At 34.4% G+C, this 25,898-nt stretch overlaps 4 protein-coding genes across 5 annotated transcripts; 1 reads left to right on the top strand and 3 right to left on the bottom strand.

The window, feature by feature from the left end:
• The first annotated feature begins 1,149 nt into the window (after positions 1–1,149).
• On the top strand, positions 1,150–3,231 carry LOC110701925 (putative disease resistance protein RGA1). The gene has a single exon (XM_021879531.1). It carries the CDS (start codon positions 1,187–1,189, stop codon positions 3,197–3,199), a length of 2,013 nt encoding a protein of 670 aa, XP_021735223.1. The 5' UTR covers positions 1,150–1,186; the 3' UTR covers positions 3,200–3,231.
• A 2,199-nt stretch (positions 3,232–5,430) lies between these two features.
• Positions 5,431–7,212, bottom strand: LOC110701923 (fasciclin-like arabinogalactan protein 7). Its single transcript, XM_021879529.1, has 2 exons — positions 7,044–7,212; positions 5,431–6,461 (listed from the first exon to the last, which is right to left on the bottom strand). The coding sequence occupies exon 2, from the start codon at positions 6,403–6,405 to the stop codon at positions 5,626–5,628; it is 780 nt and encodes a 259-aa protein (XP_021735221.1). The 5' UTR covers positions 6,406–6,461; positions 7,044–7,212; the 3' UTR covers positions 5,431–5,625.
• A 3,325-nt stretch (positions 7,213–10,537) lies between these two features.
• Positions 10,538–14,311, bottom strand: LOC110701922 (rho GDP-dissociation inhibitor 1-like). Its single transcript, XM_021879528.1, has 5 exons — positions 13,713–14,311; positions 13,510–13,576; positions 11,877–12,095; positions 11,654–11,778; positions 10,538–10,928 (listed from the first exon to the last, which is right to left on the bottom strand). Exons 1-5 carry the CDS (start codon positions 13,917–13,919, stop codon positions 10,851–10,853), a joined length of 696 nt encoding a protein of 231 aa, XP_021735220.1. The 5' UTR covers positions 13,920–14,311; the 3' UTR covers positions 10,538–10,850.
• A 1,924-nt stretch (positions 14,312–16,235) lies between these two features.
• LOC110701921 (54S ribosomal protein L22, mitochondrial-like) lies at positions 16,236–20,901 on the bottom strand. 2 transcript variants are annotated; one of them, XM_021879526.1, is made up of 6 exons: positions 20,773–20,901; positions 20,407–20,526; positions 19,251–19,433; positions 18,828–18,938; positions 16,973–17,039; positions 16,236–16,865 (listed from the first exon to the last, which is right to left on the bottom strand). In XM_021879526.1, exons 2-6 carry the CDS (start codon positions 20,515–20,517, stop codon positions 16,588–16,590), a joined length of 750 nt encoding a protein of 249 aa, XP_021735218.1. In that variant the 5' UTR covers positions 20,518–20,526; positions 20,773–20,901; the 3' UTR covers positions 16,236–16,587. The 2 variants fall into 2 exon arrangements, with proteins under 2 accessions (XP_021735218.1, XP_021735219.1); XM_021879527.1 differs by having other exon boundaries at positions 20,407–20,556; positions 20,773–20,889.
• Between the last annotated feature and the right edge of the window lie 4,997 nt (positions 20,902–25,898).

The raw sequence follows: 25,898 nt of genomic DNA, 5'->3' as shown, positions 1-25,898 counted from the left end.
CCCTAACAAGGATATTCCTATTATGATGTAGCTGAACATGAACTTGCTGTTTTTTCTGTAAGGATATTGCTGATAGATGCCTATGTAATCTACTTTTTGTGCTAAATATGGGAAATTTTTGCATTTATAGTACTGATTACTGCAATTCAATCACAAAAAGTAATTGTAGTGAGTTTCTAAATTGCAGACTTTTGAGAAGTGCAGTTTTAGTAACCAGCATTTTTAAAAAATAATTATACCTGTATATTGTGGTGTCATGTTGTTTCCGCAATCTTATTTAATTTTCCGATTAGGTGATAATCCCCCTTGTTTCCTTTATAAGTACTTAGTTATGCTCTGGGTGATGCTTAAAATATACAAACCATGTTCATCAACCAGGAAAATTTATATAAGTGTACTCGATTTTAATAAGCTTGACTATCGCTGAAACTTCGGGATTTGCTGTTTGATTACAAATATCTTAATAGTATTCTGGATCTATAACATGTGAAGCAACTTTATTACTCTGATTTTTTTTTTTTTTTTTTTTTTTTTTTTTTTTTTTTTGAAAGTAGAGTTTGCTGATCACTCACTAATTAAGTATTAACTAGTCTAACCCTTTGGCATTATCATAATCTTTACCTCCCATCAGTCCACCACAGCTGCTGAACTCTGAAAGAAAAATGAATTCCGGAACATTGTCTGTTGTCCAAACTCTCCTTGAAGCACTGCAATGTTCTCAACTCAAAGATGTCTGTTCCATCTTAGGTTACAAATCAGAACTCGATCACCTCTGTGACACGGTCTCTGCTGTCAAGGCTATGATCCACAATGCAGGTGCCCTGCCAGAGGTCCCCCATGAAGCACAACTATTGATTCAGGAGCTCAAGGATGTGATTTATGATGCTGATGATTTGGTTGATGAGTTTGTTACTCTTTCTGAGCAGAAGCAACTCATAGAAGATGGCAAAGTTTCTGAAGAGGTGTGCTCTTTTTCTCTCGTTTCAGCCTGTTTGGTGTTGCTTACAAACTGTCTCAAGGAGTTCAGAAGATCAGAGAGAAGCTAGACACTGTTGCTCATAATGATAATAAGTTTGGCTTCAGTCTTGAGTTCTTACCCATCAGGAGGAGAAGAGAGGAAACTCGCTCATATGTCGGTGCAGATAATATTGTTGGGAGAGAGGATGATGTCTTCAAAATTTTAGGTATGTTGCCTGATTCTGATGATGCTCACCAGGGTGTTAAATTCCTTAGTATTGTGGGACCTGGAGGATTGGGTAAAACTGCTCTTGCCCGACTGGTGTATAACCATGAAAGGGTTGTAAGTGCATTTTCGCTGAGGTTGTGGACTTGTGTCTCTGATCAAGATCAGAAACAGTTCGACGTGAAGGAAATTTTTAATCAGATTTTAAGATCGTGTTTGCAGCAGATGGATGATGGCCCAGCAGATCAGACGCAAGACCGACTTATGGGACAAGTGGCAGGAAGGAAATTCTTGCTAATATTAGATGATGTATGGACTGAGAATCTTGATCAATGGCTTAAGTTGGCAGAATTCTTTATGGCAGGTAGAAGAGGATGTTGGATTGTGGTAACGACACGTTCCAGAGAGACAACAAAAATTATAGGAAATGGTCCTGTATATGAGTTGCAAGGCTTGTCTGAAGAGAACTCCTGGGGTTTGTTTGAAAAGATGGCATTTGAACAAGAAATTCCCCCAGAGGACTTGGTCAAGATTGGGCGAAAAATCGTTGAAAGATGTGCTGGTGTGCCTCTTGCTGTATGGGTGGTAGGAAGTCTTCTACATGGTCAAGGCAAGAGTAAGTGGCTTTCAATTCAGGAGTTTGGACTAGCAGACATCAGAAACAGCAAAAACATCATGCCGCTATTGAAGCTTAGTTATAGTCACCTTGGATCTTCGCTGAAGAGTTGCTTCAATTATTGTGCATTGTTCCCTAAAGGTTTTGAGATAGAAAAGGAGTGGTTGATTAGCCTTTGGATGGCACAAGGCTTTGTTGTTCCATTAGATGAAACTCAAAGCATAGAAGACGCCGGTGAAGAATATTTTTCATTGTTGTTTCAGAGATGTTTTTTTCAAGATATACAAATTGATGAATATGGTGAGGTTGTCTCGTGTAAGATAAATGCTCTCATGCATGATATTGCTGAAGAATCTGCAGGAAACGAGATATGTGTAGCAAATCCTTTCACCTGCAACATGGATGGTAAAGGTCACCATCTATCCGTTATAAGAAGCAAATCTGCAGTTAATGTTTTCCGCAAGAGTCAAATTCGTACCTATCTTCAGGTTGGCAGGGTGGATCAGTTATCTACAGAGCAATTACTGGAAAATATGACTTGCCTAAGGTCATTGGTTTTGAAGGATTCGGGCATTCAAAGTCTACCGAATTCAATTGATAAGTTACTACATTTGAGATGTCTTGACCTCTCTGACAATGTAATTCTGGAAGTACTTCCTGAATCAATTACAAACCTCCATAATTTGCAGACATTAGTATTAAGATCTTGCATCAGATTGAAAGCGTTGCCAAAAGATTTGAGCAAGTTGGTTAAGCTCAGGGTATTGGATGTAGTGGCATGTTATAGGTTTACTTCTATACCTTCTGACTTGGGTAAGCTGACTTGTCTTCACACACTGACTAAGTTTCCTGTGAAAGCAAGTTCAAGTCTAAAGCAATGCTCAGATCAACTAGAAGGCCTAAAAGCTCTTAAAAACCTCAGAGGACAACTTGAAATCCATATCCAACTTCCCAAGAATCTGAAATATGTTAAGCAAGGCTATATGGAAGTATCATATCTAAGGAGCAAGGATCGTCTCAATTATATTCGGTTTTGTATTGAACATGCAGAGAGTGATGCAAGCATTGCTTATGAAGAAGCCATGCTGGAAGACCTGCAGCCGCATTCGAATCTCAGGGGATTGGTGTTATTTGGGTATCACTGTGTAAGAATGCCAGGTTGGGCAGGGGATGATAGCTTGGCAACCTTCCTCCCGAATCTGGTTAGGCTAGAACTATCATATTGTCATAACTTGCAATACCTTCCTATTCTTGCAAGCCTAAATCATCTGAAATTCCTCTCTATTTTCTACCTGCCAGATTTGGAGTACATTGATTCTTTTGAGGCAGGGTTAAGTGAACACAATCTCCTTTTCTTTCATTGCTTGAAGAGCTTCGGTTATGCAAGCTGCCAAACCTGAAAGCATGGCATAAAAAAGAGGTGGTAGGAGATTATCTGCGCGTTGGTGGCATCCGAAAGCAAACATCTCTATCATCATCATTTCCCTGCTTTCCGCAGTTGAAATTATTGCATGTACAAGAATGCCCGGGGATGACCTCAGTTCTGTTGTGTCCAAAGGTTGAAGACCTGGAGCTGTACATTTTTAATAGAGCACTGCAAATAAGTGTGATAAGAAAGAGTTGGGATGAAAAATGGGAGGTCACTTCATCCTCTTGTCTATCATCATCACTGTCAGATGCTAAAATTTTGAGTCTTCCCAAACTGAGATCCCTGAATACAGATAACATAGAATGGTACAAATCGCTCCCAACAGAAGTTTTCCAGTGTCTTACTAGTATTTGTATATACTGGGGCAAGGAGCTGGAGAGTTTGTCACAAGTTGAGGAGGTTTTTCATAGCTGCTCGTCTTCTCTGCAAACCCTGATAATATGCCATTGTCCTGAACTAAGAAGTCTTTCTGAAGGGTTGAAGCATCTCACCGCCTTGGAAACACTGGTTTTGGAATATATACCCAATCTCTTCACCAGCCCTGAATCAGAAGAGGAAGATGGAATGCCATGGAGATCCCTTGATCAGTGCCTCCGTTCCTTGGAATTGAGGGAACTCCCGAAGCTGGTGAATCTTCCAACAGGAATGCAGTACTTAACCAACCTCCGTATCCTTAGAATTTGGGAGTGTGAAGAGTTGCACTCGCTACCTGCTTGGTTGAAGAAACTTACTTCTCTGAGGCAGCTAGATGTTCGAGGCTGCCCCCAGCTGTATGAAAGATGTCAGAATCCGGATGAGGAGGATTGGTCCAACATTCAACATATCCCCCATGTTTCAATTAATTAGTGTTCGAGTCACGTCAGTACTTCTGCTGTTATTAGCAGGTCTAGCTGGTACTCTGGTAGTCTAACTTTTGGTGTTTGAATGTTTTGCAGAAAGAAGCTTTTTCTGTCTTGATAAATTGATAACACCTTACAAGGAATGTTCACATTATGATGTAGCTGAACATGAACTTGTTTTCTGTTAGGATCTGATAGAAGCCTATGTAATCTACTTATTGTGCTTTATATGGGAAATTTTTGCATTTATAGTACTGATTACTGCATCTTAATCAGCATTTCACAGTTCTTACTGTTTTCTTCAAATATTTTTTGTCTGGTCAGTTTATATTGACTTTGGTGTATTGTAAATAAATCATCCTCTTCTAACCCTGGTTAAAATCGAAGAACAGGAGCAGGAGCAGGAGCAGGAGCATCTCACTCAATCGTTTTCTTTCCAGATTCGCACTTCGTACTGACCATGTTCTGAAGATGATTTACAGCTTATGGTGAATGAAAATCTAGTTGCAACACATCTTAATTTGAGCTTTGGTGGCAGCAACATCCTGCTACGTAGTATAGTTAACCAGCAAGATCTTAATTGGTTATAGGTCGTTTTAACTTGTAAGTGATCAAACACAAAAAGTAATTATAGTGATATTCTAAATTCCAGACTTTTGAGAAGTGCAGTTTTAGTAACCAGCATTTTTTTCCCCATAATTTACCTACTTAAAGGGCAGGATTGGTTTATAGTCCCACACTTAATTTCTAAAAATTTTGTACAAAATGTAACAATATTTCCTCAAAGCTTATAAATTAAGCTCATAATGTCCTATTTATTGACTACCATCTCCTTCTTCAACATGCCCCCAAACCCAGTCTCAGTCGCCACTCTACGCAGCCTTGCTTGTGCTCGCCTCGGAAACCCGAACCCAGATTTGTGTCCTTGAAGACAGAATAATAAAAAGAAGCTAATCAATTATGAGGTGAACAACTGAACATTGTCACACAATTACCATGACAAACAGCCCTTCCCTTTATTACCTTTGCTCATTTTTAGATCACTTCTTTAGGACTCCAAGTATATTTGTCTGTCTGTATTAGCATAAAATTCTTTTCCCATCAAAGTGAGCAACTTGATGAAAACAAAAGAACACCTAATGTGGCCCACCAATAATTCATATTACAGCTTTGGTCTTTCCTTCATCATCAAGATCCAAAGTATAATTAAATGCAGTCAAGATTAAGAAAACATAAAAAATGCCAAGTTCTATAAAAGAACACATGGGCAACATATATATTATTGCACATTTGTACATTTAATCAGGAATCAAAATGTATAACATGACAGACATATTTATATGTCAAGAAGAAAAAATAAACATAACCAACAAATCTGAAGAACTAAAAATGGACATTGACAAAAGGTTTTTGAAACCAATCTCACATTCACATACAATGTTTTTCAATATAATCTCGTCGAAAAAGGGTGGAATAAATGAATGATGAAACAATCAAAGGTACTACTATTGGGAAAATACCCACTTCATATAAGTTAAATCAACAACAAAATCCCTTCTTACAAGAACAGGGCAAGTCCTGCTAATGCAAGAACCAGGCTAGCCATGACTCGACAGGAGGCCGAAGAATCTAAGGGTTTTTTAGAGGCAGCTGGTGAGTCTCCGTCTTTGGCCACATCTGCAGGAGAATCAGCAGCAGCAGGGGCGATTTCAGGAGCCGGTGCTGGGGCTGGCATAGGAGGAATGTCAGTTCCAAAGATGGCCTCAGGAAGAAGCACCTTGTCAACCTGGTAAATGGCAACAGGTTCAGTAGAATATACACTGCTGCTAACTTTGGTGACACTCCATCCTGAAGTCAGATGGATTGTGCCCGAGACATCGGTGAAGTTCAAGGTGTAATCACCACCAGCAAAGGTGTTGACAGGCCCTATGGTACTGAGGTTCTTGAACTCGGCGAGAGAGTAGTAGTGTGGCAGGGCATGGAAGAGGCACAGCTGCTTAAGCTGGTCATGAGTAAGGTTAGACAAAGAAGGTTTCTTAAGGGCTGAGAAGGCACTGTCCTTGGGAACAAAGAGGGTAAGGCCTTCATCAGTGTTGTTGGCTTGGTTTTGCAAGGTTTCAAGCACTTTGGTGGATTCTAGGTAGTTTAAGAATGTGTGGAAAGGGCCAGCAACACTCAGTAATTCAGTCAGGTTCGTATAGTCTGGAGCCGGTGCCGGGGCCGGAGATGGGGTTGGAGTTGGACTTGCAACAGGTTTGCTCTTCTTTTGAGCATTGGCCAAAGGAGAACTCAACATCAACAAAGTAGTAGCAAATAAGAGTACCATGGTTTTCTCCATTTTTGCTATTTTAAGCAATACTCAAAGTTACAGATTTGCCCAAATTCACCAAATTCCTGCAAATTGACCAAAACCCATCAAAGATTTACACTTTATTTGAGTAAATCTTACAGAAATTGACATTTTAACAAACCCCAGAAAACAAAATGTGTAATTAAATTAACAATAATTACAGATCTTGGTTGGTCAACTAAGAAAAGTAAATCATCCACTACTAACAAAATTGTCAGATTCAGAAAGAACCGAAGAACTAGTCACATTGAAGCTACATGCAATGATTAAAGTAGAGCTAAGCAACTGAAAATGTATCAAATCAGTCAAAATCTAAGTAAACTGAACTTAAAATCAGCAAAACCCACTTTAATTAGGCTCAAATTCTTTGCTTAACATACATTAAACTTCCTACAACGGTCAAATTCATCAGTTTTCTAAGTAAAACAGCAGAATTATCAGTACAATATTGCATGTACATCAGCAGTATAATGCAAATAGATCTAGATCAGCTAATATAACAGTAAATCAGAAACACCCACAAACTAATACAGTATTCTCACAAAATGTGAATAGATCAAAAGCTAGATTAACATAGAAATCATGAATAAAATGAATGAAAAATAAAGAAAATGTAGAAGACTGACCTGAAAAGGGAGAGTACAGAGAAGAGGTGAGAGAGTGACAATTGGTAAAGAAGATCTAAAATGTGAGAGTATTTAAAGGGTAAGTGTAATTGGCAGGTAAAAGCTTACAAAAGTTGCTCATGAGCTGGGATTTTTATGTTAAAATAAGATTTGGTTGGTGCTAAAATTAATGTATGGTTTTCTTTTTTTTTTTTTTTTTAAATAAATTAATTATCTAATTAATTTTCAATATACAAGTAGTAGTGTATAATGGTATGTATACTTTGTATATGATGAGTGTTTTGTATATGATGAGTGTTTTGTATATGATGAGTGTTTTGATGGAAAAAGAGATCTAGAAAAATGGTCAAGTAAGGTGGGATTTCCAAATCAACCCTCTCAAAACTTATAATTGTTGTGTACTATTGGGGGGGTCTCCAACCTTGCACTCTACCCCATCATTGCCATTTTCTTGCAAAATTGCTTGGTTATTTCCGGAGGTGTATTTGATTAATAGATAGTAAAAAAATGTACAATGTATTCGAGTCAAAACTATGTGGGAGCCAACTTATTTTAACTTAAGTGATTAAACACGATATCTTTTTAAGTTGATTACCATAAGAGTAATGCTATCTATGGTATAAAGTTATATCGGGGGATGGAGAAAATGACAAAAAGTTATACCATACAATACCATTTTCGGTACAAATATATACCACCTACACCATGGCTTGCAAAATTACTACTCTATATAACTTTTAAAGCATTTTTTTAAACATATTTAATTTATATTAGGGTGTTAAAAGCATTTTTGCTAACATTGTTATTATTGTATAACACTTTAATAAATAAGGGTAACTTTTATTCATTTATTGGGTTTTTGGGTCTGTTCACATTTACTTAATTTCAGTTCAGTTCAGCTCCAATCATTTCAATTCAGTTCTATTCAGTTCAGCTCTAATCAGTTAAGTTTAGCTCCTAATTTTCCTCTATCATAAAATATTCATTTCAACTCAGTTCAGCTCAGTACAGTTCAGCTCCAATCAATTCAGTTCAGTAAATGTGAACAATCCCTTTCTTTAACTTTTTGGTTATCTTTGTACATTAGGAAGTGATAAAGATGATGAATTTTTTAAGGGAAATATTACTACTCCTAGAAATTAGGAGTAATTCTATTTCAAGAGATCTAATCATTATTTTATAAATTAAAGATACTAGCTTAATCAATTTATATCGAGGTAATTTGTGATCAATAACTTTATATCCATCTTACACTATATATTGAAAACCCGCCTAGCTAGATTAAGGGCATGTTCATATTTACTTAATTTCAGTTTGAATCAGTTCAGTTTGAATCAGTTCAGTTCAATTCTGTTCAGTCCAGTTCAGCTCCTAATTTCCCTCTCTCATAAAATATTCATTTTAGCCCAATTCAGTTCAGTTCAGCTCCAATAAGTTCTATCAGTTCAGTTCAGCTCCAATCAGTTCAGTTCGGCTCCAATCAGTTCAGTTCAGCAAATGTGAACAGACCCTAGGAGCCCATAAAATAATAATACGATGACCATCGATCTTGAACATCGTCCATAAATAAAACAATTTTACAACAAAACTAAGTTCATTCCTCCGTAATATTTTAAGTGTTCTAAAAATAAAAAATAAAAAAGTTCATATTTAACAAATTAAACATCAGATTATTACTAGAAACCTAAACTTGCCAAAGTTTTTTTTGGTTTTTTTTAAGACAAAGAGGAACATGCCAAAGTTGCTACCATTATCCTTTGTATTATACAAAAAATTAAAGAAATAAATTTTTTGAGGACAATTAAAGAAATAAATTTGCTGTAAAGTAAATTAAATGTTTGGGCATGATGTGGCATGATGAATGATGCAACTCGTTGATGAATGATGATTAAAGTGGGCCAAAACTAAAATCTCTTGGTTGTGCCGAGCTATGATTGTGAATATCATCATTGTCAGTAATTTTCATGATTATTAACAAGTCATTCTACTCGTACTAAAGTTCACATTCAATCCAGATCGACAAAGTCTTAGTTCTAAAATGATTTAAAATCGCTATATAAAATGCTAAATAATAAAAGACTTTGTTTCAAAATGATTTAAAGTCAGACAAATAGAAACCGTCGGCCATTATGTAACGAGGTAATCAATAATACAAAAACCTTAACACTTGTGTTAAAAGAATTAGTTAATATTGGATAGCTTAGTCTTTGATATTAAATATGTGATGTAGGAGATTAGTCAACATCAAATTGTCACATTTAATTACTAAACAACATTAAAATGAGAAAATAATGCTAGTTAGAATTAGGAATGTGAATGTAGGACCAACCAAATGATTCGGTTTCGGTATATGAGGCCTGAGGGTGTCGGTTGTATTGCTTGTTTGATTTCTAGCAGTAGAAGCTAAACATATTGCTATTTGCTGATGTCAATATATCAATGTGTTTTGAATGACAAATAATTTGAATAATTAAGTTGATGGTTATGGTAATTATATAGTTACACCCTTAATATGCTATTAAGGCCAGTGCGATGTCATTTTCAATTTTAAAATTTTTTGGTGTTTTTTTAATTCTTCTCGGTAGGTGAAAAATTGATTCTAGGGTTTCAAATATGTCATCTAATATAGGTGGTATAATTTAGTGAAAAATAATGGATAGTTTAAAAATTGACTGAAAAGCACCCTAGTTTTTTTTTTTTTTTTTTTTTTTTTTTTTTTTTTTTTTTTTTTAGTTTTCAAAGTAAGAGTGAAATAAATTATAGAAGCAAATTTCACATTAAAATCGTTGATGAAATCTAGTGTGCCCACAAATGTAATAGGCCATCAATTTTTAGTCATATATTCTATCCTTTTCTGAATAATTGACAAAGTTTGACCAGACGTCTAGACACACGTGTCAACGCATAAGTTCAACGGATAGAAGGGAATAGTTTTTGTAATATGCACATAATTAATTTAAGGTTACTTGTAATTTCTTTAGGGCTGGGTGGGCTAGCTCTAATTTTTTTTTGTATTATTGTAATCTGGCTGGGCTGTACAAGGTCTGGATCCCAAAAAGTAAGCCCACTTGTTTTTAGATAAGAAGTAAGGTTTCTTTTGGATTCAACCCAAAACTTTGTTCAAACTTTAAACACTAAACCAAAACCAATGTCAAAATAGAAAATTCCAAAAATCACAATCATTGATGTTTGTAGGGTGTTCTTGTAAAGCCACAAAATTACACTTGAAATGTTCAATGGTCATGCAACCAAGTACAACCAAGTTGATTGCACCCGGCAACTGATTCAAGTGACCGCCAAACCATGTGATAGCCAAAGAGTTTTAGCAATGGCACAACACGAGTTTGACCCTCGGTGTCTCAATCTCCACGCAAAAGCAATGAAGGGTGGGAGGACAGTTGGGCTTCGGCACTTTGTAGAATACTAGGTATTCATGTTGGTGGCTTGTAATAAACTCGAGCTCAGCTGAACTGCTAGAGAAGTACAGACAGAAAGAAAAAAGAACGAAACTTCTACATTTTCTATTAGCCTGAAAATGGTTTGAGTCTCCAAGAATCAAAGGTAGTGCAAAAAACAGCAAACTGAACAAAGTCAGCTACTCCTATTACACAAGAACATCTGAGTTTTTTTTTCTTCTTTTTTGTTCTTTTCCCGTTGAAACATTTGAAAAAATAAAAAAGAAAAGAAAAGAAAAGAAAATGTCGCAGCCATTTCAAATTTGAGAACCTATATTCATCTTGAGAGGATAAATCCCGAGTAAGGAGTTGGATATAATTTGGTGAAAAAATACTCGATCATGCACAACTTTTATGTAGTTAACCAATCTTTACGAATGTCAAATGTGTAATTGATCTCCAAGTAGCATTTGTTATCATCGTCAAGAAACTGCAAAATAAACAGGAAGATATGTTTTAGTTCATGACACATCTTTATGCCTTTCAAGTTGCACCGCGACTTTTGTCAAATGCAAGCTGCGCAAACATAATTCTTTACATGGTATAGCCAAGCAAGCAACATTAGAGAGATCACAGTTAGGCTAGATGTTTTCCCCAACACAGATCATATGGAAATCCAAGATTTAGAAACCGTGTAAATTTTTTTGTATGTTTATAATGAGGCAATGTTAAATTATTTGATGATTAAAATAGAAATTATGATTCTTGTGAACCTTCTATGATTTAGGAAAACAATTTATTAAGAACAGGCAAAATGGGGAGCGTGGTACCCTGGACTGAGACAGCAAAATTATAAAGGAGTAATAAAGATAGATCACTTCACATCTTTCACATGAATGTTGGTGACCATCAGTGCGAATATGCAAGATAACCAAGGTAAAAGACCCAAACAATTTCTAAAATTCAAAATTCTTAGAACTGTGGCCGAAAGCCATCATAATGGAAGGAAGAAGGATACAAAACGTTTCTAGTTGATAAAAAATAAAATCAGGGTACTCCGGGTATTTGTGAATAATCAGCAATGTGTATACAATAAATTCCATTGTAAAAATGTGGGAACCTATAATTGATAGTGATACACTGATACTAGATATATTCAAAAAGTTGAGCACATAAGCAAGGAATATACGACGAGTATACTTAAATGTGACTAACCTTTGTTCTAGCAGTGTATGAACCTCGCACAAAGTAACCAGAAGGGGTAGTCTCCTCCGGCATCTCATGTGTGTATGACTCCAGTTGCGGACTAAAGGTTCCAAGCATTTCCTTAGTTTTGTCCACTGTAAATAGGATCAGTTAAGCCAAAGGTTTCCACTATCTTTGATCTTCAGTATTCAATATTCAAAAGAGCTGAAGAAATAATGTAAGACAAGCTTACCTTTTATGCCAGTTTTCCATACAGTGTTAGTGTACTTTAGCCCAAGTACAATGTTATTGTTAACCTGGAACGTAAATCTCAATTTGTAACGGCTACCTTCCTTCAAAGTAAACCATGGTGATTTTGGTTTTCCGTCCTCAGGAATTGGCAGAAAGATGTCAGGTCTGTCTGGTGAAAGAATCGAAAGGCTTAGGATTTTCACTTCTGGTTCTAGGGCTTCTGCAATACACACAAAAACCGAATTGTTACATGAGTAGCATGAAATCGAAAAAGTTTCATGCAGTAACATACTAAATGATTACAGATTGTGTTACAGTAAAAAACATACGAAATACTAATGAATAATCTCCTTTTTACTAACCAAATAATATAATGCTTAAAGTTTCCTCATTTACTTAACAAGTAATGATGAAGATGATGCTATAGTGTGGCCTGGAGATGCAGTTGCTTTGAAATTATTAATTAAAGCATTAATCATCATGTTGGACTACCTTCCCCCATATACACAAAATTAATTATTACGCGGGGATAAGTTACATGCCACGTGTCACCTAATCCATTGGAGCAGTGACTTAAATGAACTCATTATTAAAGCCAGGACCCTTCAACACAAAGAGTCATTAACAAGGAATGAATTAGCAAATCAACGCAAGCGCAGTAGAATTGTCCATCTATACACCACTTTTTTCTTTTCCAAACACGGCGGCTCAATGACCTCAATAAAGGAAACTTTCAAGTGGTACCATATTTTCACCCCAAGTTAACTATAAGCAGTAAAGACTACGCTAGAATCAGGTAAGCCTTTTTCCACACCATTTGTTACTGCAATTCTTTGATTTAGCTTCCAATACCCGTGTGATCATGTTAACACAAACTAAACTCCTAAAACAAATACATGTACTTCAGCATTATTATGCAAAATTTTATGGAAAAATATAGAAACAACAATATATCATGTCGGTTTATGATTAATAGATAACCGAAACATTCATAGAACTTGAGTAACATTACTTTTGACATCACTGAAGCACCAAATCCCCTCGAAACTCTAATCTTAATTGTGTACCAGGCAAATGTAGTAAATCATCAATGATGCCCTTAAAACTCATATTAATCCTTTCCTCAAGCTGGCTCTAATTTGAGAATGTCAAATTTTTGAGGCATGTATGATCCCTAACCAAACGCGTATAGATGTCCTTCCCTAACTTGGTTCACAAAAAGCCGCCCAAAGCTTCAAATGAACTCTTTAACTAGCCTAATCAATCAGGATCTTAAGAATTAAGATTGCCAATTTACCACCCCCCCCCCCCCACCTCATCTGAATGATTCAATCATTGTTGAGCTTCAAACACCAAAAATCATTGACAAATTTTCGCTATAATTCGGTGCCCTTATTGTACATAGATCAGGAGGCAAACTGATTGCATTTACCTAGCTTATATAAAATGGGACAATTTTTTACAAAATTGCAGGACAAACATCATATAATATACAAATGACAATGCAACACCAAAAGTTCTTTTCTTTTATAATATAATTGAACTATCATGAATAAATCTCTTTAAAAAAAACTATAATGTATATCCAATCAAATAAAAATAATCAAAAATAAAATTATGAAAATAGAATATACCTCCAATTTCATTCAAATCAACACTTCCAAGGAGTTGTTCCTTCCACTTCCTCAAACTCTCATCATCCTGCATTCCCAAATTTATAACATACCATTAACAAAGTTTCAATCTTTTTACAAAATTCAAAAACAAAAATTAACAAAATTCAAAGAAAAATTATGAAATATTTTTAAAAATCATAAATTAAAAAGAAATAACAGACCTTATCTTTTTCTAATTGCTCTTTAATGGTAAATTGTGGGCCCAATTCAAGTTTATTCTCATAATCTTCTTCATCATGATCAGTTGTATAGAGAGAATTCTCACTCATTTGCCTCCCAAGTTTGTCTCTTTCATCATTTTCTGGGTTTAAAATCTCTTTCTCTGCTCCACTTTTCTCTCCAATTTCCTTATTTTCATCAAACCCCATTTCTTATAATTCAATGTTAACCCAATTGAAACAAAAATTTGCAACAATGCAGGATAAAATTAAACAAAAAAACAAAAACCCAGAAAACAAAATAACAAAACAGAATTCCCTTTAACAGAGGAACCAAAAAAAATGATGAAAGAGAGTAAAAATGGAAAGTCAAAAGAGAGAGAATGAATGATTGATTGATTGAATGTTGATGATGTTTGTTGTTGTTGTGGGTTGGTTGGTTAACTGATTAGAGAGAGAAAGAGGAGAGAGAAAGAGAGAGATGAAAGGGGGGAAGAAGAGTGGAGAAGAAAAGGCTTCTTCTTTCTTGTGGTGATCCGAAAGGAGCGAGGAGAGAGAGAGAGAGATCGTGAGGTGTACTAAGAAATGATAGATGATCGTGAGGGTCACTAACTTAACTAGTTTTGTACTTTCTCTAAACAACGCATTCTCTGTGCCTAAGATTGAGGCTTATAGAATTCTTGTCTTTTGTCTGTTGGATGAGGATGCCTGGATGGGTTTGTTGGAGTTATGGCTAGCAGTGTCGGATCCGGAAATTTTGTACTCTGTAACGCATTAAAATTGATAATGCATTAAAGTTGATTACATTGGAGGTTATCTCATTAATGTTATACGAAGAATTAAGTTAGTCTCATTTTTATATGAGTAATGTTGTATTTTACGGAGTACTTTTATAAATTTTATACATTATAATAACTTGACCTGGTAAAATTGATTTGAACTAACCAAATTATTAATGGTTTTATTAATGATGATTATTGTATTTAAACAAAACATATTGAATTATTGATAATAGAATTGAAGATGACCCGACTTAGATCGATCTAAACCTGAAATCAACCCGAATGAGTGGATACCCGATAATGACCTGATTCGAACTACCTAATTGACACCTTAAATTGGCAACTCGTGTGCAACCATATGACAACATAAAAATAAGAATTCACATTACTTCAAATGAACTAGCCTTTAAAAACTCAACTGATAGAGATGAGACCATCTTATATCGACAAAAGGAGTAATTTTTAACCTAAATAAAGAAGTTTGATCCAATTTCCAACTTAAATACCGGAGAAATTTAGATATCTAGCTCGATATAATTGGATTAAATATACTAACCGAATTATAACCAAATTTGGATCGAATACAAATTACATATTTTCTCATTTTCATGTTTATGAATCCAATCCATAGTTCATTTTTTTTAACAAGGGTTGTTGTTATTATTATTATTATTATTATTATTATTATTATTATTATTATTATATCACGTTTCATTAAAAAACCATTTTTATATTGGTTGGTCTTTATATGAAATCCAAGGAAATACGTAGAGAGTACTTGTCTAGTTGTGAATTTTGATATATCCTTGACATTGCTTTTGGCGTTATTATGCTCATATTTTAAGAAATAGATTTAATTTAAAGTTCATATATTTTTCAGATAAAATTAAAACATTTAGATTTAAACATTTAGCTTAGACTAGTGAAAAAATTTATATTTAAAATCATACTTCATTATAGACTATTTGTGGGTGGGGATTCCTTTACCTTTCCTCCCACTCCCAAAGAGCCAGATTGACATGTGAGACGTTTTGGCTCAATAGGGTCTTTCTCTTTAAAATAAAAAATCATTATATTGTTAAAAATTCATATTTACATTGGATAACCAATTTATTCACCCTAAATCCTAAAGTAATAGTAGCTAATATCATTGTTTTGCATGATTAATACATTTTTTGTTAATGAAAAAAAAAAAAAGCACAATCGGTACTGTGCCTTAAAACTAAATAGAGATAGCAGTATTCTTTTTTCATTAAATTCAGGGTTAACATTCTCTTAAAGCACAATCATTAATTTCAAATGTTGTGTTTGGAAACATGATATTTATTTCAAATGTTGGAATTGAATTTCAGAATTTGAAATCTAAATATTCAATTCCATTTAATGTAATTCTATTGTTTAGATTCTTGTGTGATTGATTTTTTTTTTTTTTTTTTTTTTCCTGAATTATAGGTTGTGTTTATATTTAGGGCATGTTCTCTTACGTTGAAATTCAGTTCAGTTCAGTTCAGCTCCGCTCCTAATTTCCTTCTCTTATAAAATATTCATTTCAGTTCAGTTTAGTTTAGCTCAATTCAGTTCAGCTCAGCTGAGTTCAGTCAATGAGAACAGACCCTTAGTTTGTTAATTCTAACTAATCTTTAGCAAAAAACATAAACCTATCAAATAGAAACATCAAGATTGGGACTTAACACCAACAACTTAACGGTTCGAATTGATACAATGACTAAAATCAACAATGCTAATACAGTAACTATTGCCTCATCTGCTCGAGGCTCTCTCAATGTTCATATTCCTTCGTCTTCGATAGAATCTTATTTCTGAAATGTAAGTTACTCTATGCAACAAGCTAACTATGTTCACATAGATGATGACCTGAAATATATCATCTTCTAACTAAAGTAGTTTCAGTACATGCAGCATTGGTGTTGTAGAGGACATCTAGTGTTTACACCAATCTATTGGGCAAAATGTATATACAGATAACATAGAAATGGCAAAAGGCATCATATCATACGCGCCCCAAAACTCAGGTAAGAAAGAAATAGGCAATAATCCAGTGTGATAACAGATGGAAATACAAAAATGAAACTCTTTCAAGCCTTAACAGTTGACTCCTGACTATTGTTTTTGTTCTTTCTTCCCCAAACTGGAGTACTCTCAATGAGCTTATGAGGGACCAGCCGATGTTCCCGTTTTGTAAGCTTCTTGAAATTGCTGACTCTGAGTTTTGCAATTTCAGCCTCTTCGTCTGGAGTCAATTCTCTTACCGCCACTGTCAGTCTACACTCTGGTTTCATTATTATCCCATGTCTCATTTTGGCATGATAGCTTAGTCTTTTCTTAAAAATTCCTTTACCAACAAAAGCTTCAGCTGCAAAAACCAGAGAATAAAGATAGTTGTCACAAATTAGCCGTCTTTTGAATGCATTATGCTGTAGCAATACCTAAACTCATAAGATATGCTATTGTAAAACATACCAACTAAAAGTCTGTCTGGATCTAATCCATGATTATGGACAGCATTTGCACGTGCCGAGTGTACCACCTGCATATCAAATTAACACTATGTTCAAGGATAATCAAGAGATAGGACGGACATCAAGCCATTAAGTTCTTCACATTATTTAAGATCATCAGTAAATGTCAAACCACAGGCAAGAAGAAGAGGACTGCACCTAATAGTAGGAATAGCAAGTTGGTACTCAGAAGAGAATAAATGGGTAGGAGACAAGGAGGTGAGAATGAAACAGGCCCCCCAAAACAGGCCCCCCATGACACCGTCCTAGACCTCAAGGGTCTCAGACCTTATAAAACAAGATAGAACCTGGAATGCAAACATCATTTAGAGCTCCTTCAGCCAGGAAGTAGCAGAAGAAATCCTAGCAATGGCCATTTCTAAAGCTGATACAAAGGATGAGTTTGAATGGATAGGTGCAAAAACAGTAAGCCCTCAGTGAAGTCTGTATACTGGCATCTCATTGCACCCCGCAAGATCATCCTCAAGACATCATCTGGAAAAGCCTATGGAAGGATGCTGATGAAAACCCTTACACCTATTTAGAGATTTTTCATCAGCTCGCCTCTGGGTAGCTTCAGAAGATCCCTTCCCGAGGCTGGATTTGAAGCACCCTTCTACCGCATTCAGCAAGGACAAGCTTGAAAAAAGAGTAATGGAATTCATGGCCACCATATGGGCAATATGGATACATAGAAATGAGATCCATTTTTAAAATGGTACTGTGTGCCTGCTACGATCATGGAGCTCAGTTGAGGATCAAGGTGCAGAAGGGTAAGAGCAGCCAGAAACACCACTGCTCGCTGCCAACTTGAGAGAACAAAGCAGAATGAATCAAGAGTAATGGTATGGCAAAGGGATCAAATACACCAACTGCAGATGATCTCCATCTTTGTTGATGCATCATGGAAAAAGACGGTCAAAAGGAGAGGAGAATAGAAGGCAGCAGTGTTATGGGTAGCAGACTCTCCTATGAAGACAGAGTCAATGGTTCAACTAGAGTATGTGCCGTTTCTCTGCTTCCGGCAGAATGCTATGCCATCCAACTCACACTCAAGACAGTTCCCCAGACTTAAAAGATGCTATTCTAAAGAGTGATTGCCAGGTCACAATTAAGGCCAACAACCCCAGAAGAGGACTCCGCTCAAATCAGGAATATTGCACATCAAATTCAACAGGAAGCTGATTGTTTGACCACTGTACTTGCATAAAAATTACTAGGTCGGGTGTCTATAAAGCCCACCTTCTGGCAACAGCCACAAGGGAGAATGACTTAAGTTTCTTTGTTTACTAAAAAATCCTCCTCTTGAGGAAAGTGGGGAGAAATCCATCTAAAGTCAGATGGACACATCAGTTAAAAAATTTCACCTTTCTAGTGTTAAAATTAAACTTTAAAATTACCATTTCAAGATGTCCTAACTATGAATTTAAAGAAAGGATATTTTTCAAGTTTTTTTCTTAGAGAAGAAAGACTACATGATATGGTGAAAAGATAAAATTTTCAGATAGGGAAAAATATTTGTGGTTTACTCAATTTCATACAAATATGGTCTATTTATAAGGGGCAGACGGAGTAAATACAAACATCCATGCTGAGAAGAAAACTGATTTCCTAATGCCATCATGACTTCATGAGTACTCCAAAAGCTAAGTGAAGCCTCAACTCTCAAGCTCTTTCAAACACTGTTTGCAATTTTCAAATTCAGGTTCATTTTGATTTCACAAAGTAAGTTTCAATCTCTATTCTGAACTAAAGCTATTGCACATTAACTTTTCCAAAACCAAATACTGATTTAAGTCCAGGAAAAGAACTCAAACCTGATAGACAGTTTTTGAAGCCCGCTTCACAGTCACTTGCAGCTGTAACAAAGCATCTTCAACGCGCATTCCACGGATCAAAGCAGCAACCAAATTTACCTTTTTAGGACTCTAGAAGCAGCAATTGAACAGAGTTGTTAGACAGGCTGGAATACTAGTCATAACACATAATGTCATCTTGTCATTAAAAAATGCAACCTCACTCAACCTAGCAAAATGGACTAATATGGTAACAATTCACCAAAACAGCAAAACAACACACAGCAGGGAAGCACGGAATGTTACTACATCCAAAATTTGATTTCAACTAAGGCAGTTGCATAATGTATAAGCTGACACGTGAAGAAGATAGAGCATTGAGGGTTATCAACTTCCAGGGGAGGGAACTTTGACTATTATAATGGATCCACATTGAACCATTACCTGCTTTATTCCTTTCAAGATTGCCTGAACCTTTTCAGGCTTTGGTTTTACAGCCTGGTTTTCAGTCTGGTCATCAGTCTTCCCAGCTCCAGCCGCTGATATTGGGATCAAAGGGGAAGAGATCGGCGTTGCATCAGAGGGTGAATTTGCAAGCAACGTCCTTGAAGTAGAAATTCCCTGAAACTTTTAGGGGGGAAAAAAAACTAGAATGAATTATAAATTCTGAAAGAATCCCTTGACATCCATCAGAGAGCATCAATGATGTATAAATGCCACCTTTGAAAATATTGAGTGCTACTCAAATGCAAATTGTCAAACCATTCATTAAGAATTGAATTTACATTTAAATGCCTACAACATTGCTTTCATGGTTAGGCTGAAAATAAAATATTATGAGATACAACCCCCTTCCCCATAAACCTACAAAACAATTCTTGTAAAAATCCATATACATAACTTAACAAAAATTAGCAATTACATGCATATTGAATCCATACATAGGAGGATTCTGCTTCAACGCAAGTTTAGACTAGAGAAGCAAACATAAACAAAAATGCTTTGCAAGTTGCAACTCGTGTTCTCTGTCCTTTCAACTACTCTTAAGGGTATGTTATGTTCACCTTATTTCAATTCTACTAAGTTCAGTTAAGTTTTGATAAGATAAGTTCATGAAAAATAAGTTCTAATAAGGGTTACCCAAGTTCAAAATTCAACTAAAATACGTTTTTAATAAGGTCTAATAAGTTTAGATAATTTCATATAAGTTTAGATATGTAAAAATTAGATGAATAGAACACACATTTTTTTTTTTTTTTCGTTATATGGAACTCATTCTACTAAAGCATTATAACACTCTAGTTTAAGGTACCAATGTAATATTACTTGTTAGCTTTCAATACCAATGCAATGTTAATGCGGAGTGATCCCTTATTTTGTATGCATAAATACCATAACCTTCAAAACACTCAATTTAGAATGGTATATAAATCAAAACCCACCAGCAACTCCAAAAAACCTCCACATTTTCAATGGATCAAAATTAGAAAATCGACCTAATCAATGGATCAACTTTCAAACATCCAAGGAATCAAAATGTAGCAAATGCATAGGACCCTAAACCCTAAATTAAGCTTAATCAAAGAATTAATCAAAATACCTGAAGATTGTGAAGCTTAATGTAATCCCAAACTTTCTTCACAGCTTCAGTACGATAAGCAATGGGTGCAGTAGGTCCATCTCTGAGCCAGGGCAAGAACACCCTTTTCATAGTACCGTCCTAAAATCAATTTAAGGGTTCTTCAACAAACTAGCAACCAAATTGACCCATTTATCAAATTAAACTCTTCTCGATTAAATTACGAACAGAAAAATTCCAGTATTTCAGTAATTATTAGATTATAAGCAATATATATAGTTCAATAATCAATCCACCTTAGAAGAACCCTAAATCAAATTAAAATGGCGATTAACACTAGATAGTGAAATTGATATTTGGTGATTAAAATGAAAAGAAAAATGTTACCTCAGAAAGCTGCTTCAATGGAGGAGAAAAAGGTAGATTCAAGCTGTATTACAAGCGGCAGTTTCAATGGAGAAGAGAAAACTTGCACCCAAACTTCGATATTTCTGTGATTGATCAGATCAGCCCAATCCTTTTAAAATCAGCCCATTATTTAAAAAAATAAGCCCAATTCTGTAGGCCTGCCTGGTTTTTTGATACACTACTAAAAAGACAAATACTACCTCTGTTACATATTATTTGCAACGATTAGACATTTTCCCTTTCTACTTTATGTCAAATCGTTGCAAATAATGTGCAACGGAGGTAATACTTAAAACTAAAAGTAGAAGGGAGGGTAAAGAAATCCTTACCTTTGAAAATAACTTTTGTATACATCCTCTGTATAGTAATTTACTATACACTGATGGTCACTTTTTTTTACCAAATTTAGGGTCACTTTTACAATTTTTTTGGGTAACTTTCATCAATAGAGAATAAATATTTCGTAACTTTTATTTATGTCAGGGTAACTTTTATTCATATTAGAGTAACTTTTATTCATATTAGAGTAACTTTTTCTCATTTTAGGGATAAGTCGGGTAACTTTATAACGGATGTACAATATTTATTGTACATCCGATTTATTTAAAAGTTTGTCGAAAATGAGAAATAACTTTGTTGAGGTCTATCCTGGGATGAAAGGAAGATTTTTCTAGCTAGAGAGGTTTCAGTTCATGAATACATAAACTACATGAGACTCTTATAATTTATACTCTTGGTTTCATACTCTCATTATCCATGTAAAACATAAACATAAACCATTCATCAATTCCCTTGGTTTCATACTCTCATTATCCATATACGACTAAATGGTTAGCTAACTTAGTAAAAGAAATGCACTGAATGTAAAGTTTAAACTTTCAACAAGGTAATAATAACCTTACGGTGTAACTATCATCTAGTGGTGATTATTTGCCGGGCCGGAGCTAAAAAATTAAGCCCGATTCTCAGGCCAAGCTTCGGGCTGGATTTTTGGTGCTCAAACCCGTCCAAAATAATCGGGCTTTTTAGGCCATTTTTGGGCCGGGTCTAAAAAATGCATAAAAACGCATTTCAAAACCTGCCCAAAAATTTAAATTTTCAGGCCGGGCCCGACCCAATTTTGGGCTGAAAAATTCTGCCCAAAATCGGGCCGGGCTAGCTTTGATCTCCTATACTATCACCCTTTCAAACATAAGTAGTTTTCGGCTTGTGTAGCAAATGAGTTGATTATTTTCATTAATTTAATTCATGTTGGTGCATAACCTTCGTGTGATGACTAAATTGTGATGGAGGGATTGATAACAAATATCGATGTTTAAAGTTGTGCATTACCAAATTTAACATTAAGCATGATAATATGGGATAGAGGATTAGAGGGAGATCAAGTATTAGCTCGGTTTTTACTTCTTCATATTATTCCTATTATTCAAACCATATCAAACTAGACAAAATCATAAGGACTATATGAAAAATAATAGTATGGTTTTTATTGATCATGACCATTAACTATGATTCATTAATCTATATCGTGTGTGTCATAAATAATAACACTCGTTTGGATCATATATAAATAACAACACTCGTTTGGATCATATATTAACCTTGTAAAGGTACAATAAAATTATTTTCTCACTAGTAGAATTCCCACAATCCAAAATAAATTTCCATCTTAAATCACTACGGATTACTAAAAAAAAAAGATTATCTTTAAAATCAATTAATGATGAAAAGAATTATTCACTAGAATAAACATATAAACCGTACACCCAACCCTATTATGCCATTTATGAATCAATGAAGAAATCATGCAATTTAGTAAGGAAAATAGACTAGAGTAGCGGATTTGACAAGGAAACACGTAGGATGATTAATACTTTTTGACAGGTGGCAAAATGTGATTGGCCATGAAGCTGTAAAGATGTGATTAGTGGGGCCTAATCACCGTCCATTTTTTTTAATCGGTCATAGTACATGAAATCATAAAGCTAAGCAACTTTTGGAAAGGGGGCGTTAGCCGTTTGCCCAAACGAGGAATTGGAGGTTTAATATGGGATGTGTAGTGACAATAAAACATGGCTCTTAACACATTAATCAATTCACTTTTAATAACATAAACGTACGAAGTCTTCAGTTTGGGTTTGCTATAATTGGGATCTACAATATTCTTTTACCATGCATACATTCTTCTTCTTTTTACAATATTCGATAAAAAGATAATTAGTCGAGTAGATGTGATTTACAAAACATGCTAGTAGAATAATCAAGATGTACTTAGAAACAAAGTTATAAGTTAGAACGGTTATTATGATTTTATCGGTCATGAGAAGGCCAATTGAATTTTGAAGGCTAAAAATGAATAATGAACATGTTATTTAGCTTGAGTCGTAGATTTTAAGGGTTTAGTGGTCGTTTGATTAAAATTAGAAAGTATAATACGTAAGTTGTTTAGTTGATTATAGAATTTTAGAGTTTTCGACATGCATTTATAGGCAATTATATAAGAATATTTTTAAAAACTACTTGATCTAAGAATTAGAACTTCCTAGCCATGATTGTATATATTATGTGCTCTCAGGGCCTGTTCTGATTTACTGAAGTGAGCTGAAATAAACTGTATTGATTGGAGCTGAGCTGAACTGACCTGAATATTTTATGAGAAAAGGAAATCAGAAACTGGACTGAACTGAACTGAATTGCATTGAACTGAGCTGATTGGAGCTGAACTGAAGTAAACTAAACTAAACTAAACTGAAATTAAGTTGAAGAGAATAGACCCTCATTTATTTAACAGCTCTACTGGCATTTACTAAAATACACAACTTTACTTATACTTATATGTCAATAAAACGACTACTATTTATTTCTTTCTAATAGTTGTTTCAATTAACTCACAATTACCTGTTACCCTAAAGGGTATCTAGTTAGAAGCTAGCCTAGTAATATTTCTATTGACATGTAACTAGACATGACCACCAATATGAGTCCCATCCAACAAAAGCCAATGAAAATATGGAGAAAAAGTGGTTTAGAGAAGGACTTTCGGTGGCTGATAAGTGATAAGTTAGGTTCCAATGGCTAGATCTAACCATCTTCAAAATTAGCACCAATAGAATAGATATACATGATTATTCCATTTGCTTACGCAAGGTTTTTGAAATTAAGGCTTTTTTTGCTACCTTATATAGTGTCGTTTTATGTTTCTATAATGAAATTCAGCAACCATTTTCAATTCACCATGATTCTAGGACTTAAACCTAACATATTGGCTCTTTTCTTTTATTATATGTCTCTTTTACTATTTTAAAATCAAAGGCATGCATTTGCATTCTTCCATGCATGTCACAGTTTTTCTTATGATTGTCCTTATTGTAAGTTATCACTTTGTTTTTGTTAAAATAAATTTATAATATAGATAGAAAAGGGTTTGCTTTTATTAATTATTAATAATCAGGAAAATACTTTTTTTTTTTTTTTTTTTTTTTTTAGAGAGCCACAAGAGCGGCTGATAAATATCGATCCCAAGATCACAGAGCTCTAACTACTTGAACTATCCCTCTCTCTCAATTAGGAAAATACATTAAGTAATGGCTAACATTTTATGTTCATTTTATTACTCCAAACCAAATTATTTTTCTTTCAAACAATGTTAAACATTTAAACAGGATCGTTGTGCAATTTCTTCCCTAAACATTTATTTTCTGGTTCTACAATTTACTTCGATCCAACAAATTATAGAAACTCTAAATTGTTTTTTAAGCTGTAAATTTTGTAAAATTCAATTCAATACATATTATTTGTTATATTATCAAAATGTGAGAATATATAAACCCATCCAATTTGAAAATAAACGATAATTAAATATATACAAGGATTGGACTAAGATCTATATATAACAACAATCTTGTTAAGTAAAGGATCCAAACAAAAATGGAGCATTAATCACATAAAGTCTAGAGGTATATTTGTACACTTTTAATTATTTTGTTTCAATGAATTTTACACTAGGGAGATGGTCTACGATTTAGAGTTATTGTATATATTTCATAAAGATTTGTACAAAAAAGGTGGATATTATCATTATTCATAAATAGCTTAATATTACACAATTTAACATGCACGATCTCTTGGATTTCGCCACAAAAAGATATAAAATCTCGAGTTAAAATAAATAATTCTACTTTATGAAACAATAGCTTCTAGCATGAGATGTATGTGATCGTGTAATGGTAGATCCCAGTGTAAAAAAAGTCTTGAATGAATCATATTTCTAGTCCCTAAGTTTGACTTAATGAATACGTAACAAATTCACTAAGATAGAAATTTGGGAGGTTGCTAGAAATAGCCAATAACTAGGGATTCTAGCAGTATAATGTATGAACATGAGTGAATCATAGTGAGGTTACCCTTAAGAGAGACTGCACAAAGCACAGCAGCACACAACTCCAAACATTGAATCATGATATCAAACACAAACTAAACAAGATTTATCTCGGTTTACCCTAACTTCCTTTCAAAGAACTAAATAATCGGTCACTTTCTAAATATAATGTTTGTAAGTTCAAATTTGAAAAAACTATTTTCATACTACAATTCCCTTCTTCAATAATTATAATGAAAAATACTGTTACATTATTGTTGTATTGGCTACATACATGTAAGCTAAGATTTTATAGAGTGAAAGGTTTTATTTAACACAGATTCATAGTGTAAATAATTGGCTTCCAACCAGATAGATCTGACTTAAAATCTTACTTTATTTAGAATTTTAAGTTAATTTAAAAATTTATAACTTAGGGCCTGTTCTCATACGTTGAAGTTCAGTTCTGTTCAATTCGATCAGTTCAACTCAGTTTAGTTCAGTTCAGTTCCTAATTTCCTTCTCTTATAAAATATTCATTTCAGTTCAATTCAGTTCAGTTCAGTTCAGTTCAGCTGAGTTCAGTCAATGAGAACAGACCCTTATTCAATGTTATTATATATTTAATATCTTAACTTTTCTTCTTCTTCATATTTTTAATAACCTTTTTATTTAAAAAAATCATTTTTGTTCCTATTAGATATGGTAAAATCTCTGATCTTTTTGACATACCCATATTATACCAAGC

Source organism: Chenopodium quinoa, unplaced genomic scaffold, assembly GCF_001683475.1.
Source record: "Chenopodium quinoa cultivar QQ74 unplaced genomic scaffold, ASM168347v1, whole genome shotgun sequence".
Classification (NCBI taxonomy): domain Eukaryota; kingdom Viridiplantae; phylum Streptophyta; class Magnoliopsida; order Caryophyllales; family Amaranthaceae; genus Chenopodium; species Chenopodium quinoa.
Note: the sequence above shows the minus strand (reverse complement) of the source record. Positions and strands in the feature narration are given on the sequence as shown.